Below are 17,072 nucleotides of genomic sequence, written 5' to 3'. Positions count from 1 at the left end.
TATTCATCTTTTAAAACATACACAATGTATCTTCATATTTTTCTTAGCAGTTTATTCAAAGTAACAATATCCTCCAAATCTACCACTTAGCTGTATGTTCCAGTGGCCTATTGTAGTGGTATACTTCAGATGTTATTACAATAAAAAACAGTAAATATTTTCAGGGTTCATTTGAACAACTGTTTGAGGGATATTCTTTCAAACAAAATAGCAGGACATCCTCCTGAAGTGGTCAGAAATAAAAATGGCCTCTAAAGAGTCATTATATCCGGCAGGGTTTGTATTTAATAAGGTGTGATTTTTCACATCACTGCTCTCCTTCAACTGTTGCTTTGGTTGGAAAGTACACGTGGGGTGGAAACTCAGGTGATCGTGGCCCTCCGTCTCCTGCCTTGTGTTTCTCCCCGATCTTGACCAGCTCCGTCTGTCTGATGGCCACGGCCATGTTCAGGGTGCAGAGTCTCATATAAAATCTTAATATGAATAACTTTTGAAAGAAACATTTATATGTTCCAGTGGAAACAGATGGAAAGTTACAGCTTGACACCCTGCTTCTCTGCGATGACTCATCTTAGACTAAGCCCCGCCTGGAGTGCACAGGATACAGTGGTGGTTAAGTTTTTCAAGAATCAGATGAAGCATGAATGCAAAACCCAGTGGAAGAGTAGAAAGGGCTGGTACCATAGTCAGTGTTGACTTCATTTTTACCACCAAAAGCAAGAAGAAAATTCTAACATGAGAAATTTGGACATAAAATTCCTACTTTCCCAATGACCTGTCTCCCTAGGGAGGGGACGTGATGGCTCAGATGCCAAGGACTGTCGTGTTCTGATTAAAAAGGGAGAAGCCCTTCAAAAGTGGATTCTGTTTAGTGAATTGAACATTTCAGTCCTAATATTTTTCATCCTGAACTCATTTAGCAGAGGAAATGGATATTTCATCAGACACAGATTTGACACTCCATCACATTATACTGTAAACAGGACAGATAGTGTTTTGAAAATGGGAAAGCAGGAGAGCTAAGACAGTGGCCACTGGAAGGCCCTGGTTATCTCATTTAAACAGATACGAAATGTGGGTGCCAGTAGTGTGATCATCGTCTGCATCCCACTTTGTGAATAAATTGCTTAGAAGGAGTCTTTTGCCTACCAGATGTGACCTAGATTTAGATTTTCAAAGGCAGGGGGGAGAAAAATCTCTATTGTGTTAAAAAACAATTGCTGGTAAAATGCACAGTAAGTGAGCTTATCTCTCTTCTCCAGGTGTTTGGGCTAATATTGTTATGGAATTACTGCTTCATTTATGAAAAATAATTGGGGGAAATGTTCCAGCAAATCAACTTTGGATAAAGGCTGAGGATGTCTGTTGTGTTGGTAGCAAGTTTCTAAAAGGCAGAAAGATCAGGGAGCCCATAGAGATAATAAAAATATTTTTAAAACTGTGTTTGAGAAGAGTCTCTTATAAAAGGGTCAGGCGTGGGTGTGCTTTCCAACTTGTGTTGGGGTTTAGTGACAGGGAAGAACAATGCGAACGATTACATTCCTTTCAGCGCCTGTGGAAGCCGTTGAAAAAAATCAAAGCTCGTCTGTCTGCTAGCTCTGATAAGTCTTATGACTCTGTTAAATGCAGCAAAATTTTACAAAGCTAACATTTTTATTCTCCCTTACCCACCGTGTCTTCTTTCTCATTTCCTCTCCCCTTCAGGAGCTGCCACTCCAAAACCAGTCCCAGAACCCGAGAAACAAACAGACCACACAGTCAAGATCGCAGGAGTCATCGCTGGCATCTTGCTCTTCGTGATTATATTTCTTGGAGTCGTGTTGGTCATGAAGAAAAGGTGAGCTCCCGGCCGTTGCCACCCATGTGCTTCTGGCCCGCTGTTTGCCAAGAGGCTTCTTGTGTGTGAAAATACTCAGTTACTCATTTGGCTTTGATGACCAAGATACATCTGTGGCTCTGGTTGTTCCTATTTTGCATCATAAAGCATTCAAGGTTATGGGACAAAATTTAGAGTACATGGCTATGATTTTGTGTAAATATGCAATTTCTCATGCCAGGTCAACATAAGGATCGTGTCTTCCCACAAGTTGGTACATAAAACTTGGCAGAATCAGTAAAATCATTTATTCACCAGGAAATGTTTAGTACTTACTAGCAACAGACTAGGTCTTGAGGATATGAGAAAAAAGACTTTTCCTTCTCATTATATTGAAGATTATGGCGATGACAGAATTTACTAGGCCCATGTTATGTGCAGGCACCATGTTAATATCCCATGAGAAAGGGACTCTCAGAAAGCAGCTGGACAGCAACGCAGGGCATGGACACATAAGGACAAGAACGGTAGCATGTTGGATGTTATAAGGTTGCCCTGTTTGGCCAGGGGTGGTCAGAGGAGGAGAAAAACAGATACGGCTATAATAAGCAATCTTCACCTCTAATACGTGAAAAGTAGGCAGTGTCTTTTGTCTTGTGGAAATGAGTGAAAACTTGCTTAATAATACAGTGTTCAGTTTATATAGAAATGATCAATATAAAATATAGACAGCAAGAAGAGAAAAGACAGATTGTCCCTTTCTTATGTAGTTTAAAAACAATTATAAACAACAGGGTCCTATGTCTAGCACAGGGAACTGTATTCAATATCCTGTGATAAACCATAATGGAAAAGAATATGAGAAAGAATATGTATATGTATGTATAATTGAATCACTGTGCTGTACACCTGAAACTAACACAACATTGTACATCCACTAGACTTCAAGTTAAAGAAAAATTTTTTTAAATTATGGAGTGTGAGAAAGGTTACGGAGGATAGGAGGTGAGGACACAGGGGTCGGCAAAACCAGGTCTTGGAGGTCTTGTCTGGTCATCTAAGGAGCTGGACCTGGTCGTAAAATCCACTGGTGGCATTTAAGCAGGTAGTAATGTGATGTGCTTTTGCTCTTAGAAAGATCACTCTGATGTTAGGGTTGAGGCCAGCAAGGAGAGAAAAAGGCTGGAGTTAGGAAGACCAGCAACTTCAGAAACATAAGGAGCTACTACGTTGTAGTAGCCGTTTGGAGGCCGATCTGAGGGAGATGGCACAAAATAGAAAGAACCTCATTGATGCCGTGGCAGTTGGTGGGGCTGTCGCCACTCCCCAGATGTGGAACGTGTAGGAGGTGGGACATGTGGGGCGTGAAGACGGGGAGCTCAGCTCTGCACTTTTTAAGTTCACTCTTCCTGTAACGTGGAGTAGACATGACCACTGAGCAGTCAGATATGCTGGTGTGGGCCAGAAAGAGTACTTTCCACAGTCAGAGTCATCCATCCACATACGTCCAGCTGAAGCTGGGGCTGGGACGAGGGCACTTAGAGCTACTGTCGAGTCAGAAGGAGGTCAGGGATGAAGGTAAACCCTTGGGTCACAGCGATATTTAAGGGGGGAGTTAATATCCAAATGTGTATACATACATATGCACCTTTCCTTGCTTCTTCCTTCGTTTTCTGGTAACTGGTCTAGTTAGGCCTTAGGACAAACAGCTGCTCTGTCCCAGCTCATATGTGACTAATTGGTCCCCATCATTTCAGCTCCTCCTCCCCACTTGTCATCCATCCTCTCTTCCTTTCTCTTTGCTCACACATCGTTTAATTTTTCTCCATTTTTAAAATCTTTTTTCTTGTGTTGAGAACTTTCATGATCTACTCTCTTAGCAACTTTCATATATACAGTGCTCTAATGTGGTGTATATATAGTGTTACTAGTATAGTGATATTAATTATAGTCCCTGAGCTGTATACCCATCCCCAGGACTTGTTTATCTTATAGCTGGGAGCCTCCTCCTCCTTTTTCATTTCTCATCTCTCTAGCTTTCTTTTCTTTACCCTTCTCTGCTTCTCTAGCTGTCAGTCTCTTTATTTCTTTCTCCCTTCACATCTCTGTCTTTTTTCTTCCTTCTTCTTCTCCGTCATCTCTCATACACTTTCTCCTGGATGTGCTTTTTCTCTCCCCACCTTGGCGTTTATGTAGAAAGCTTAGCTGTAGTACCAGTGGTTGGTACTTTTTTTTTTTTTTTTTTTGAATATGATCCAGTATAAATTCTAAGCAGCACTAGGCCCTTGTACGCCTGGATATTCAAACTAAACATTTTGGAGAGTTGATTTTTAGTTGTGGGAATGTGTTGGATTTTTGTGTCATCTGGCAAGTTCTCTGTGAGGAATAGCCTGAAACTACAAATCCAGTTGCCCTCGTGACCTTAGCTAAATGTTAATTCATCCTCCAAGGGTCTGTTTCTGCAGGATTAATTCATTATTCTACCTTGGACTCTCAGGCAGTCATGGAGGTTGTGTTATAAATTATGCATTTGAGGAAACTGCCCATGGTAACATAGGGCCTTGATACAACTTTAGACTAAATTCCAATAACTCATATCAAATTTACATGATTATTTACTAGATAATAACCTTAAAAGGGTTATTTTCACAGCATGTGCCACTTGTGTATTTGCTTTTTCTGAAATATAGAATATGCTCCCTTGTAATGCAAATTTGCCAATATACTATGCCTCTAAGTACAAAACTTGTAAGATTTTAACCTGAACAGTCATGTGGTCCAAACTGTCCTATTTAATAGAAATTCCAAAAACTTCTAATTGTTCAGGGTTTTCTCCCAAAATTTGAGTCTAAATTTTAAAAGTTGTATTTTTAAACAGAACCGTTACAATATGATAGTAATCATGAATAAATGGCTGGAGAGTTATTGATACATAACAAACTACAGTGTTTGGTTAGCAACAGAGAGTTTAGATTTGGAATTCCTAGACCTGTGTTTTAACTAATTTTGTGATTTTGACCTTCTCTGGGCCTTAGTTCCTTCATCTTTAAGTTGAGCAAATTGCACTCCCCGATCTCTGAAGTCCCCCCAAACTCTCCGGTTTTCTGTTACGCGGCAGCCAGTGGTGACATGACTATGCAGTTGCTGTCCTGCAGGTGCAGTGGGGGCTCCTTACTCTATCTCATGCTGTAAACATACACAGTTGCTTCTCCAAAGCTTGCTTTGTGCAGCAGATTCAGGTCTCCATGTGTTGGCCAGTGAGGGGTTCATGTTTTAGCCACGCGTTTCCCAGTGTCACACAGGAGGCACTCAGTTAAAAGGCGAGCAGTGGGGAGATATTGAGAGAAGGAGGGTGGGCAGGAAAGAGCTGGCTTTCAGTGTAGTGCTAGTCATGGTTGCTTGTTCGAGCCTGTGCTAATCAGACTTGCAAGCCCACTCCTGCCCGGGCTAGACTCTGGGTCACCAATGTGAGCACATGCCATTGGTCATAAGGACATACTGGGCCCAGGAGAAAGTGTGGGTGAAGCAAATGCATCAGTACTTCTGGAAATACAATTGGAAGTCCGTCCTGCTGGGGAAAAGTCAGTATGACCGTCTGGGTGGGTCAGCATGCCAGGCCACGTGGGCCTGAGCTCTTTGGAGGAAGGACAGCAAATTTCACTGGGAGACATTGCCAGTTAACTTAACTAAGATCGTGTGGGCGTCTGAAGGCTCTGCCTTCTCAAAAAATTAGTTGCTGGAATAGAACCTGTAAAATCTGTTCAACTCATACTAACTCATGGAATCCTTTCACACCTAGGCCATAATGACTGAAAACCAAGATGACCTTCAGTTTTATTTGGCTATAATGTTTTACAAACTTATCACAAATTAGACTGGTTGTTACCTGTCTGTGAATATTAATACATTCGAGCCTTGCCTAGACTAATACAATACAAAACCTGCTTTTCCTTAAAACCTTTCCATGTATTTTTATCTTATTCTTTAAGAAAGCAAATTCTTATTACTTTCCCCTTCCCAGAAGTATGTGTTCTTCTGAGGGTGCAGTGTTTTGACGCAGCAAATGTTAAGAAAGGGTGTTGAGATGAATAGCTATGAAATAAAAGTTTCATGCAGAGTCACATGACAACACACTCTCAAAATTAATATAAAATAAGTTGAGTAGCAGATACTTAGTTTTTATCATTTTCATCCCTGTATAATTAAATTTATTTGCATAAATGAAAATGCCTGCATTTTCAACATTTTTCATAAGGAATAATTTATCTCAATAACATGTTTGACAGAATTTAGTATACAAGCACCATCTATTTTACCCTGATTAATTATATTTACTATTGTTTCTAAAATTGCTATAGATCTTTTAGAAATTTGAGAACATTTGTATCAATTACAGTAATATCTCTGTCTCGGTCATTGTGGTAAATAGAAATTACAGAAGTTGTGACTAAATGGAAATCATTAAAGAGATACACGTTCTTGCTCAAAATAGCAAATGTTAGTTATTCTACTTCATGAACACCTGTTATCGGTCAATGTGACTACTTTCATCCTCCAGCACCATACCTCTTATCTCCTTCCCATAAAGCATTTTAACAGATGTACATTTTGCAAAAGCAGCCTGTATCATTAAATATTTAGCACGTTTCAATTATATTTTAAAGACACTGGAACTACCAAGATAAAAAAGTTCAATAACATAGGAAGAGTATCTGAAAACATGAAACAAAAAAGGGAAGGGAAACAGTCGGATGAAAGCCCTCTTTTCAAAGAGACACCTACAGCGTGTGAGTGGAGGTACGTCGACATTAACTATAGTTTCCCCCACTAGAGCTGTTGACCCTTGACATAGGAAAAGTTGTTCCACTACAGTTAAGTGTGAGTTACTTGTGAAAAATGTCTTCAGTCTGGATGCTTTATTCAAAGTCCTATTTCAAAATCACATTTTCTGAAAGTGCATTGAGAAAGTCACATCTAGACATGTCTTTTTGGTTATTTAGAATATGTGTACTTGATATGTAGCTGTATAAATAATAATCAGTTGCTGAGAAGACTTTTCTACTCTAGCACATGCTTTTGGCATATGTGAAACAGGATACATGTGTTCACAAATAGGTCCGGAAATGCCCTCCTAATCAATCAGTCAGCTAGTGTCCTTCAGTTTCCTAGATGATAACTGAGTGGGCTCCTTGTTCAGCGGTAAATTAAATTGACCTTTTTAAGGGCTCTTCTAACCTGGACTTCATATGGTTACTGTAATAGCTGCCATATTCTGACTATTTCTGGACTCAATCTGATGGTTTATTTAACTGTGTTCTATTCGGGGCTCTTTGGGCCCTCCTTATAAAGAAGATTTTAAAAGGAAGGTGGGGAACATAGGCACCAGTTTTTTTTAGTTTATAGGAGGAGGGTGTCAGAGAATGATAAGGGCAGCCAACACGCTTTAGAATCTCACAGACCTGTGTTCACACCCCACCTCCTACCTGGTGGCAGCATAGATTTAGGGAAGTCACTTAACCTCTCTGAACTCAGTCTGCAAATGTGAAACGTGACGATAATGATGATGATGGTGATGATGATAATGTGTATGGGGGAAGTATGAAAATCAAGTATGGACATAGCTGGTGCTTGATAAATGATAGCCCAGAAGTTCAGAAAGCCGTTCAAGGTCACGTGGGTATACGCGGCAGAGCCTGGGGTCAGTCCAGGAGTGTCTGAGCGTTACCACCCCACTGGTCACAGCAGTAAAGCTCAGAGATGCCTCTCACTCTGTAAGCCTCAGCTGCTCTTGGTAACCAGTAGCTGGAAACACCAAACAGTCGTCGGCTTGTTGCTGTTTACTCTTGCTGGAAGTCTACAGATATTTCAACCTGCCAGCCTGTTTTAATCTCCTTTTTGAGCTATCATTGGAGAATAGCTACATGAAAGCTTTTTCCTCTTCCTCCTTTACAGAAGCGTTTTGTAAATCCTTTCGAATACATGTGTTCCATGGCATTCTTGGAGCCGGTGGTTTACTTCTGATAATTCGCAGCAGTGAGGATGCTGTGTCCTCGTCTGGTTTAGTGAGTGAGAGAACTTTGTTGAGTTTTATGGTAAGCCTTCAGCAAGCGAGCTTCTCTCCTTCCTCCTCAGAGACAAACCCTAGATTCCGGGGGCTGTGGAGTGGGCAGCGGCCCCTGGAGACAGAGGCTGACATGGGCTCTGCTGAGCTGTGTGACCCTGGCACGTGGCTGGCTTTCTGTCCCCCAGCTTCCCCAGTAAAATGCCCCGAAGGCATCATAATAGGACTTTACCATGAGTGTTTGGAGAAGGAAATGAATGACGACCATTACAGTGCTGGCCCCAGTGAATATTAACTATCAGTACACATGCTATGCTGCTTTGCCTGTGAGCTGTAGCTGAGGCTAGTTTCAGGTCCATTGCCCACCTTAAAGGCTTTGTTTCCACCCTCAGAGGCCAGCTGGGACCGGGAGCTGATTCTCCTTTGGAGGGAGTCCGCCTCTCCGTGTAGAGTCCACGTGGAGAGCGTGGGTCTTAGTTGTGAAGGTGGCTGGGAGCACAGCCGCCCGGAGGAGGACAGCTCACAGTCCCCGCAGCCTGAAGCCAGGCCTGGGCAGAGATGCTAGAGCTGAAAGCGTGAAGGAAATGCTCTTGGGCCAAACTGGCCCAGCGGCATTCCTTGTGCAGAGGCCCCTGTTCCATCTGAGGGTTTTACTCCCTACACAGAAGGAAGCCAAGTACTGGGGCACCGATACCACCTCCCTCGAGACTTCCCGCTAAGCCCCAAGTTCATCTGAGTAAGCATGGCCTTGGCACTCGGTGCAGATTCTTTGGGTACCTGAACGTGTCAGACCCAGACCCGGGCTGGGGCCAGTGGTCTGCCTCCTGGGTCAGAACAGAGGACAGCATCAGTCTTTCCCAGGTCCTTAAGAGCATCCCGCATCTATAGGGACTCCCCGAGCCTGCTCTAGCACCTCTCAAGAGGTGTGGACCCTCTTGCCATGTGACCAGACCTGAGCCTAAACACACTGAGCTGGACTCTCTCCAGCCATCTCAGGGCACAGCTGTCCTACTGATTCCTATTGGAATGACCTGTAACTTTCCAGTACAGCTCGTTTGTATCCTATATCTGTTAGCACAGCTTATTAAAACGTGTTCTTTCACTGTATCATCTCTCTGAAGTTCAAGTCTAACGGTACCTATAAGGGATTCAGAGGGGGTTACATATTTACCACTGAGATTGATTGTTCTCCGTGGTTGCTGTCCCCAGATTCTGTGTTGATGTCCCCAGCTCTGTCCCAGGCAGGCTCTTCATATTGTAGAGGGTGTCTATGTCTCATTCATGTTGACATGACCTCATGTTCTAGTTTGTAGGGTAGGAAATACCCAGAGCATGAAAACTGAGGATGTTTTACTTAGGATGATTGTTTAAACCTGTAGTCTTGGTCAGTGAATCCGAGAATTCAAACTTAATATTATCACTTGTTCAGTTCTTTCTAGTTTTGTATTAATGAGTAAAACAGTAATGAAAAATACTTAGACTATAGAAAACATATATATGTTAAAAAAAAAAGTAGGCCAATATCTAACCTGACTTCTATTTATTTGTTTATTTATTTATTTATTTATTCATTCATTCATTCATTCATTCATTCATGGTTGCATTGGGTCTTCGTTTCTGTGCAAGGGCTTTCTCTAGTTGCAGCAAGCGGGGGTCACTCTTCATCGCAGTGCGCGGGCCTTTCACTGTTGCGGCCTCTCTTGTTGCAGGGCACAGGCTACAGACGCGCAGGCTCAGTAGTTGTGGCTCACGGGCCTAGTTGCTCCGCGGCATGTGGTATCTTCCCAGACTAGGGCTCGAACCCGTGTCTCCTGCATTGGCAGGCAGATTCTCAACCACTGAGCCACCAAGGAAGCCCTAACCTGACTTCTTTGGGCAGAATTCATGGTCCCTCTTCTTCTAACATAAATCTAAATTTCTTTTTAACAAGGAAAAGAGTTATATCTGGAATCTTTAACTTAGGTTCATTTATAGAAAGTTACATAAAATTAATTTTCAAAGAAGATAAAGAGGAGCTACTGTGTTAGTAGAGGAATGCTATTTTCTTTTTTTGTGTGTGTGTGTGGCATATCTCAGCATTGTAAGATGTGATGCTGTGTTAAATAATATATTGACTAATAGGAAAGGCATGTTTTTGCCCAGTGTCCTCACAGACTGTGCCTTTCAAAGGGCATAATGCTTCACTAGAAGGAGTTTTTGTTCTTATTTTCATGTATACTGTTTTCCTCTTGGCACTGCTATGGTGGAACTAAAGTAAAGCTGTTTTTATGGGTTTTACAGCAACACGTAAAAATTGACTCATTTATTGAATCCAACATCCTTCTATTTGTTTGTAAAAACAACACAAAACCAAAAATTGGCAAAAATGTAGCACAGGTTATCCTATCTACGAATGGCCTATTTTCTCTCTCCTGCACATGCAGGCATGAACACAGCTTTCTAAAGTTAATTATGTTCCTGAGATGATTCGGAGCACCAGTAGCCCGATAACAGAATTCCAGGGTGGACCTGGGATGTGTTTCTTCCTTGACTCACCTCATCACAGTGCTCAGGTTGCACCTTCCGTGCATTCAGCCTCCTGAATTATTCGGGTACCATCTGCCTCTTCTGTTAGATTCTAACATGTTACAGGCTGTGATGTGATCCTTTCTAATTATCTCTGACACCCCAGCACAGTCTTTGCCCCTAGTAGACATGGAGTATATTTAGTAATTAAAGACAAAAAGCACTCCTTTCATGCAAGCCCTTCAGTGCCACCCTGGACTTTGAATCGCTTTGGCTTTTTATTATTAGGGATATATAAGTTTTATAATATAAGATGCTTTATTAATTTTTCTGTACTGTAGGTTTTCTGGTGGACAGATTCCCTCTTTTAAATAGTATGATTTTTAAAGATCTGAATAACGATTATTTAAGTTTTTTATTTGATATATTAAAATCATTTAAATGAATAGGAATATATTTAAATTCAGATCTGGCTTAATTAAAAGAAAAATGGGCTCATATCTATCATTTACTTAAATTATCACTTATTTCCAAACCACCTTTTTTTTTGCAGTATGCGGGCCTCTCACTGTTGTGGCCTCTCCCGTTGTGGAGCACAGGCTCCGGACGCACAGGCTCAGTGGCCATGGCTCACGGGCCCAGCCGCTCCGCGGCACGTGGGATCTTCCCGGACTGGGCCACGAACCCGTGTCCCCTGCCTCGGCAGGCGGACTCCCAACCACTGCGCCACCAGGGAGGCCCCCAAACCACCTTTGAAACATTTTTTATAATAGTGTACTGCCTTGCATATTTTTCACAAGCAGCATCAATCGAGATAGAAATTATTATATTCAAAAAAAGAATAAGAGCCTTAGGATGGAGTTTTCTCTATACAATGAGCATCTGCCCTAAATAAATTAAAATATCCAGTTTTTCAGGTCTTCATTTCAGCGGGTTCACAATGGAAATGCTCAGACTTACGTCTTGGTAATTCACGTGGGTCTTCTCATCGCCAGCCCTTCAGCTGCTAATAGTGCTCCCACTGCATCCTTGCACAGCATTGTTCCTCCAAGTGTGCTTGATGAGAATTTATGGTAAACATTGGCTCACTGGCCTTATGTCAGAAGGAAAACATTAATAGAAACAAAATCAGGAAAAAGCCATTTCCTGAACAGCTTAATGTAAGTGTGGAGTTATCCGGAGCTATCAAAATGTCCTTCATCCTTTTCCCTGATTTATCTAAAAGCCTGGGTTGTGGGTTTGGAGTCAGAAGTCAGTTGTGGAAGAATTGGCCGCTCAGCAAAGCAATTTGCTGCCTAATTCCTAGGAATGGTTCTTACCTTTACTAAAAGGGAAGGAGGAAAATCTCAGAAATACATTAAGATGGTGGGAACAAAGTGGGACATAGCATTAACTGAAACTCTTCACTCGGTGGCTGTCATCTGGGAGTAGTATTGTCCCCTTAGGAGACACTGGATATGAATGAGGGTGTCTACACGGAGAATGGCTTAATTGTATACATCTGTCAGCTGTATAGTTTCATAGTTACAATTGTCAAGGTTTTTCTTTTATAATTTATCCAGGTAGGGTTGACTCAGAGTTCTGGTCTTAAAGTCACAGGAGGTCTAGATTAAGGTCTTAATCAGAACTGCCTACAAGGAGGCCCAGGAGGGCTGACCCGGGGGGGCCTGGTGAAGAGCGTGTCTGGAGACGGTTGGGATGCTCAGGCCCATTAGGTGTGCCACTATGTCACAGATATTACTGTCCCCTCCCACCCCTGGGGAAGTGAGAAATCTTGATTTCTTTTGTTAAATATTCTAAATTTTTTTAACACTGGCAACTAACCATTTTTTAATGCTTTGTTGGCCAGATAAAATGGGCATCCAGTTGCCAGTTGGTGATTCCTAATTCTATTTTAAGATAAACCAAGCAGGAGACATGAAAATAACCCCATTTTAAAATTCACTTACACGTTTCTGGCTATAGATGATGCTTATGCCAGAAAAAGACAATAGACTCTTTCCTTGCTCACGTCTTCAGTACCTGAGATGCCCTCAAATCGATGAATAAATGGTTCCTACTTGGAAATACACATAATTTAAGCTTCATTTATCTTGTCCGTGATGCTGACAGGTGGTTTGGATTGTGTGCCTCCAGTTTATGACAAGAGCCCATCCCATCTTTCCGCACTCAGAATTGCTGTTGACTTCTGTATCGCTCTGTAATCCAGGTCGGGAAACTTTGGAATCTAGAGGAGCCTCAGATTGTAACATCTGTTAGAGCGCTTTCACTCAGAAGATTAACATTAAATTTATTAAATTCTATTTCTATTCTAATCATCTTCCTGGTCTTTCAAAACAGTTTCCCTAGCATGAGAGAGCCCTAGGCTGCCCCTGAAGTTGAATCCGGCCTCTGTACCCAACACTGAATTAAATCTTGGAGATAGAGTTTTGGTTGAAGTAGAAAAGAAAAGCTTTATTGCTTTGCCAGGCAAAGGGGGCCACAGCAGGCTAGTGCCCTCAAAACTGTGTGTCCCAGCTCGGAGCGGGTAGTGAGGAGTTTTATAGTAATGGTTCAAAGAGGGTGTGGTCAGCTCGTGGACATGCTCCTGATTGGTTAGTGGGGAGATAGGAGTCAGCATCATCAACCTTCTGGTTCCAACCGGTCTGGGGTCTAGTGCTTGTGGACAGTACACCGTTAACTTCTCCCACCTGGTGCGGGCTTCAGTATCTGCAAAACATCTCAGAGATATTGTGTATCCCTTGCTGGACCCAGGACCCTGCCCCAAGGCTGCACTATTGTTTTCTGACTGCTCCTCCCTTGTCTCTGCATCCCCTCCCTTCCCTGATTAGCACCTGTTTGAACTGCCCCTTGGAACTCAAGGAAGGTCATGGGGGCTGAATAAAGCCTATTTCCTATAATCAAGAAATGGGAGACACAGAAAGGCTTTTGTGCCCAGGAGCTCCACAGGGTCCTGTTTGGTTTCACCCCTGACGATGCTTATCATGGTGGATGGGGTCTCGGGAGGGAAGCCAGGCCCTCCTTCCTAAGGCGGCCTCCTGAGACTGTGCCCAGCTGACCAAGTCAGAGCCTGGGGGTCTATGGGTTCTCCTGCTTCATAGCCCAGCCGAGGTAAGAGAGCCAGAAAACCTGGGGATCCTGTGAGAACAGGCTCCCTGCTAGCACCGCGGCTGTTGATTTCGTTATGCTGAGTTTGAGAAGCAGTAGGACTTATGTATCTGCCATCACCTGAGAATAAAACGGTAGTATATTTCCCTGTATACCCTTTACCTCCCACCCCAATACACATACATCTTTATGGCCTGTCTTTAAGAAGGAGAATCCAAATTTAAATAATCTCCGGTGCCCTGAAGTTTTGGAGCTGCGCCAGTGTCCAATCCAAGACCCCACTTGGTCTTGACATCAGACTGCACTTATGAGACTCTTCTGCTGCCTTTGGCTATGGCGAATCCTGGAGCCTTCACAGCACATCCAGAGATCTGACCCCGCAGCCCTGCCCCCTCTGCTCAGTGGGCATCTAGCACTTTCCAAGGAGCCCCCAGGAGCCTCAGAGCCACTCCACGGCCGTGCCACACTCGCTCTGGGGCCAGGAACACCCACTTGCATTCCCTGGCAGGAAATTGCTCAATGCCTGAGCTCTATGGCCTTCACTTCCAGAGCAATTTAATTTCCTACTGCCCTAATTGCTGTGCTGGTGCCTGGACTTAAATGGCCCATCCATTTGGATCTCCAAACAGCCTCTGACTCACCCAGAAACTCCTCCCTAAGTTCTAAAATGGCAATTTTTTTAAGCTGGAACTTTGGGGTGCCAGCCTGATTCTGTAAACCTTGCATAACTCCAGATCAAGTCTGGTTTATTGAATGCCCCTCACGTGGTGACATGTCCATCATTGTGTCAGCGTGAGGTCCAGGCTCGGTCTGTCACCCCATCCTGAGCCCCTGCCGTCCACGGCTGATACCCAGGTTGGTAGTGATAAGTCGCCAGGGAAGCCTTCCAAGCGCAGAGCTGCTGACAGTATTTTAACGAAGGAAAGCAACATAAATAAATGGTTCATTCTTATTCTGCATACATTTTTACTTTTATGATCTACACTGATACAAAGAACAACAATGACAACAAAATTTAACTGAAGTTGTAAGTCGCAGAGTTAGAATGATGATTCACTATATGAACAGAGAAACCGACTCTAGGAAGAATGTGGTTGATTAATGAGCTTTGTTAACAAGTTCACAGTTTCAAAGGTCAAAATTATAGACCTGATGACGTAAAGCGCAACACTCTTCACTGATGTTCAGGTCCTTTTCCTAACACAGCACGTCAGAGGGCATCACCAACAATTATTTTAATACCATGTGTTCTATGACTTATAAAATTTTGGATTCTTAAAATATCTTTTAATTACTATCCTGACCAGTGCATTAGCCTCAGCGTTTTTTAGTTGAAACTGAGGGCACTCAGCAATCATTTCTCTTTCACTGTGACACTGCTAATTTTAATGATAATATGTGAAGAACCTACAACAATTAAGCTGGAGCTCTGAACAAATAACAAATCCTGTTAAGCTAAGGAAAAGGAAATAGCCATAATGACAGATCCATAAGCTAAGAGAGAAGCTAAGTTGGTTATAGAAAGACAAATTAAAGTAGATTTTTGGATTCTAAATTATTGTTGATTATGATAGCTTGAGGGGCTCCCTGGAAGAGAATGGATTAGCCCACAAGTCTCTCCCAAGTTAATTTCCTGATTTGGCAAAACACAACCTGTGAAATTTATTTCTCTGGCCACATGCAATCCCTTTTTAAGTATGCATGAAATGAGAAGCATACTGAACCGGGACCCAGAGATGCAGCCCTACTGTTTTTATTGACAAAAATGTCTTTCTACCTATATACCACAAAGAATTGAAAGCAGGGACTTGAACAGGTATTTATACACCCACATTCATAGCAGCGTTATTCACAATAACCAAAAGGTGGAAACAATCCAAATGTCCGTCAACAGATGAATGGACAAACAAAATCTGGTGTGTCCATACAATGGAATAGTATTCGGCCTTAAAAAAGGAAGGACCTTCTGGCACCTGCTACAACACAGATAAACCTTGAGGCCATTATGCTAAGTGAAGTAAGCCAGACACAAAATCACAAGTATTATATGATTCTACTTAATGTGAGGTACCTAGGGTTGTCAAATTCATAGATACACAAGTAAAATAATGGAACTGGGGAGAGGAAAGAATGAGGATAGTGTGTAATGGGTGCAAGTGTTTCAGTTTAGGAAGATGAAAAAGTTCTAGAAATGGATGGTGGTGACGGTTGCCCACAATGTGAATGTACTTGTTGATGAAAATTTAATTAACTATCAAGTTAAGAAAAAAGGGAATTTTATTTGAGCCAAACTGAGGATTATAACCTGGGAAGCAGATTCTCAGAAAGCTCTGAGAACTGTTCCACCTGTTAGAAGCCAAAGGCACAGTCATATACATTTTTGAGACAAAGGATCATCCATCAAAGTGACATACTGATATCTTACATAAAGTTCACCAAGGATACATAATCCAGGTAGGCACATATAAAGTGAGCATGACCCACTATGGAGCTGGGAAGGCAAACAATTTTTTTAAGTTACATTTGCTACCGAAGAAAGAAAAAAAAATTGATATTTACTGTTGAGCAGGTCTTCCCATCTTTGAGGAGCTCTGATCAACGCGTATGACAGATGCATATTGCACATTAGGGAGGGAGAAGGTGCAAACAAACACAGAGAGAGAATTTTATGTTTAATTTTTTCTTGTCTTGCCTTAAAATATAAATTTTATTTCATCGTACTTAATGCCACTGAGCTCTACACTTAAAAATGGTTGTTAGTAAATTCCATGTTATGTATATTTCACCACAATTTTTTTAATGGTTTATTATTGGTAGACAAAGGATGTTTAGACAGGTTTTGAAGTACTGCCCTCACCATTCTAACCAGCAGTCAGCCCCAGAGCATTGGGCCAGCCTTGATACCGGGGGCCGGGTGTATGATGGAGCGTCTGCCTTTTGAACTCTCAGGCCTGGGCTGCTGGGAGGGTTGCTTTGCCGAGCCCACAGCAGGAGAAAACTGATGCAATTGTGCGTGTTTACCTGGGGTTAAGAAAGCCCCAGAAAGACATCCAGCCACATTCAGAGCACGCAGCCCAGAGTATTCCTGCATCGTTACTGACAACAGTGAAAGCAAGGAAACCAAATTGCCTCCGAAAAGCACCTCCTGAATTGTCACCTTAATACCCCCCAAAGCCAAGCAGGATGGCCATCAACCTGGAACCAGCCGGAACACATGTGCCCAGATTCCTGGGGAGGCACAGGGTATTTCAGTCATAAGTGAAGAAGACAATGTGCCCTGTGCCTTATTTTAAGCCACCAGAGAGTGGAATGTGGGTAGTGCTGGCAGAGGCTCTCAACAGCTGTCAGTTTTTTATTTTCTTTACTAGTAACAGTGACTCTGCACAGATCACCTACAAATAGAATATGAGTGTGTCTAGCATTCTAGAAGCTCACAGCACTTAGATCCAATCCACATCACTCCCTAGTGCAGGCTTCCAAATTTGTGCAGTTTCAGCCTTACGACTTTGATTAAAAAACAGAAAACAAAGAGAAAATAAATCCCGTATGTGCTGCCTAGAATGTAGGGCTGGGGCTCCTCTC

The 17,072-nt window shown here is 42.4% G+C and overlaps 1 protein-coding gene across 3 annotated transcripts in view; it reads left to right on the top strand.

Annotated features, from left to right (window-relative positions):
• Positions 1-17,072, top strand: part of PTPRM (protein tyrosine phosphatase receptor type M) — a 759,871-nt gene that overhangs the window by 519,739 nt on the left and 223,060 nt on the right. For all 3 annotated transcript variants that reach the window (XM_060119604.1, XM_060119603.1, XM_060119605.1), the window contains one exon: positions 1,705-1,837. In XM_060119604.1, coding sequence (XP_059975587.1) covers positions 1,705-1,837 — 133 coding nt within the window. The remainder of the gene's footprint in view (positions 1-1,704; positions 1,838-17,072) is intronic.

Source organism: Mesoplodon densirostris, chromosome 15, assembly GCF_025265405.1.
Source record: "Mesoplodon densirostris isolate mMesDen1 chromosome 15, mMesDen1 primary haplotype, whole genome shotgun sequence".
In the NCBI taxonomy this organism is placed as follows: Eukaryota; Metazoa; Chordata; class Mammalia; order Artiodactyla; family Ziphiidae; genus Mesoplodon; species Mesoplodon densirostris.
Note: the sequence above shows the minus strand (reverse complement) of the source record. Positions and strands in the feature narration are given on the sequence as shown.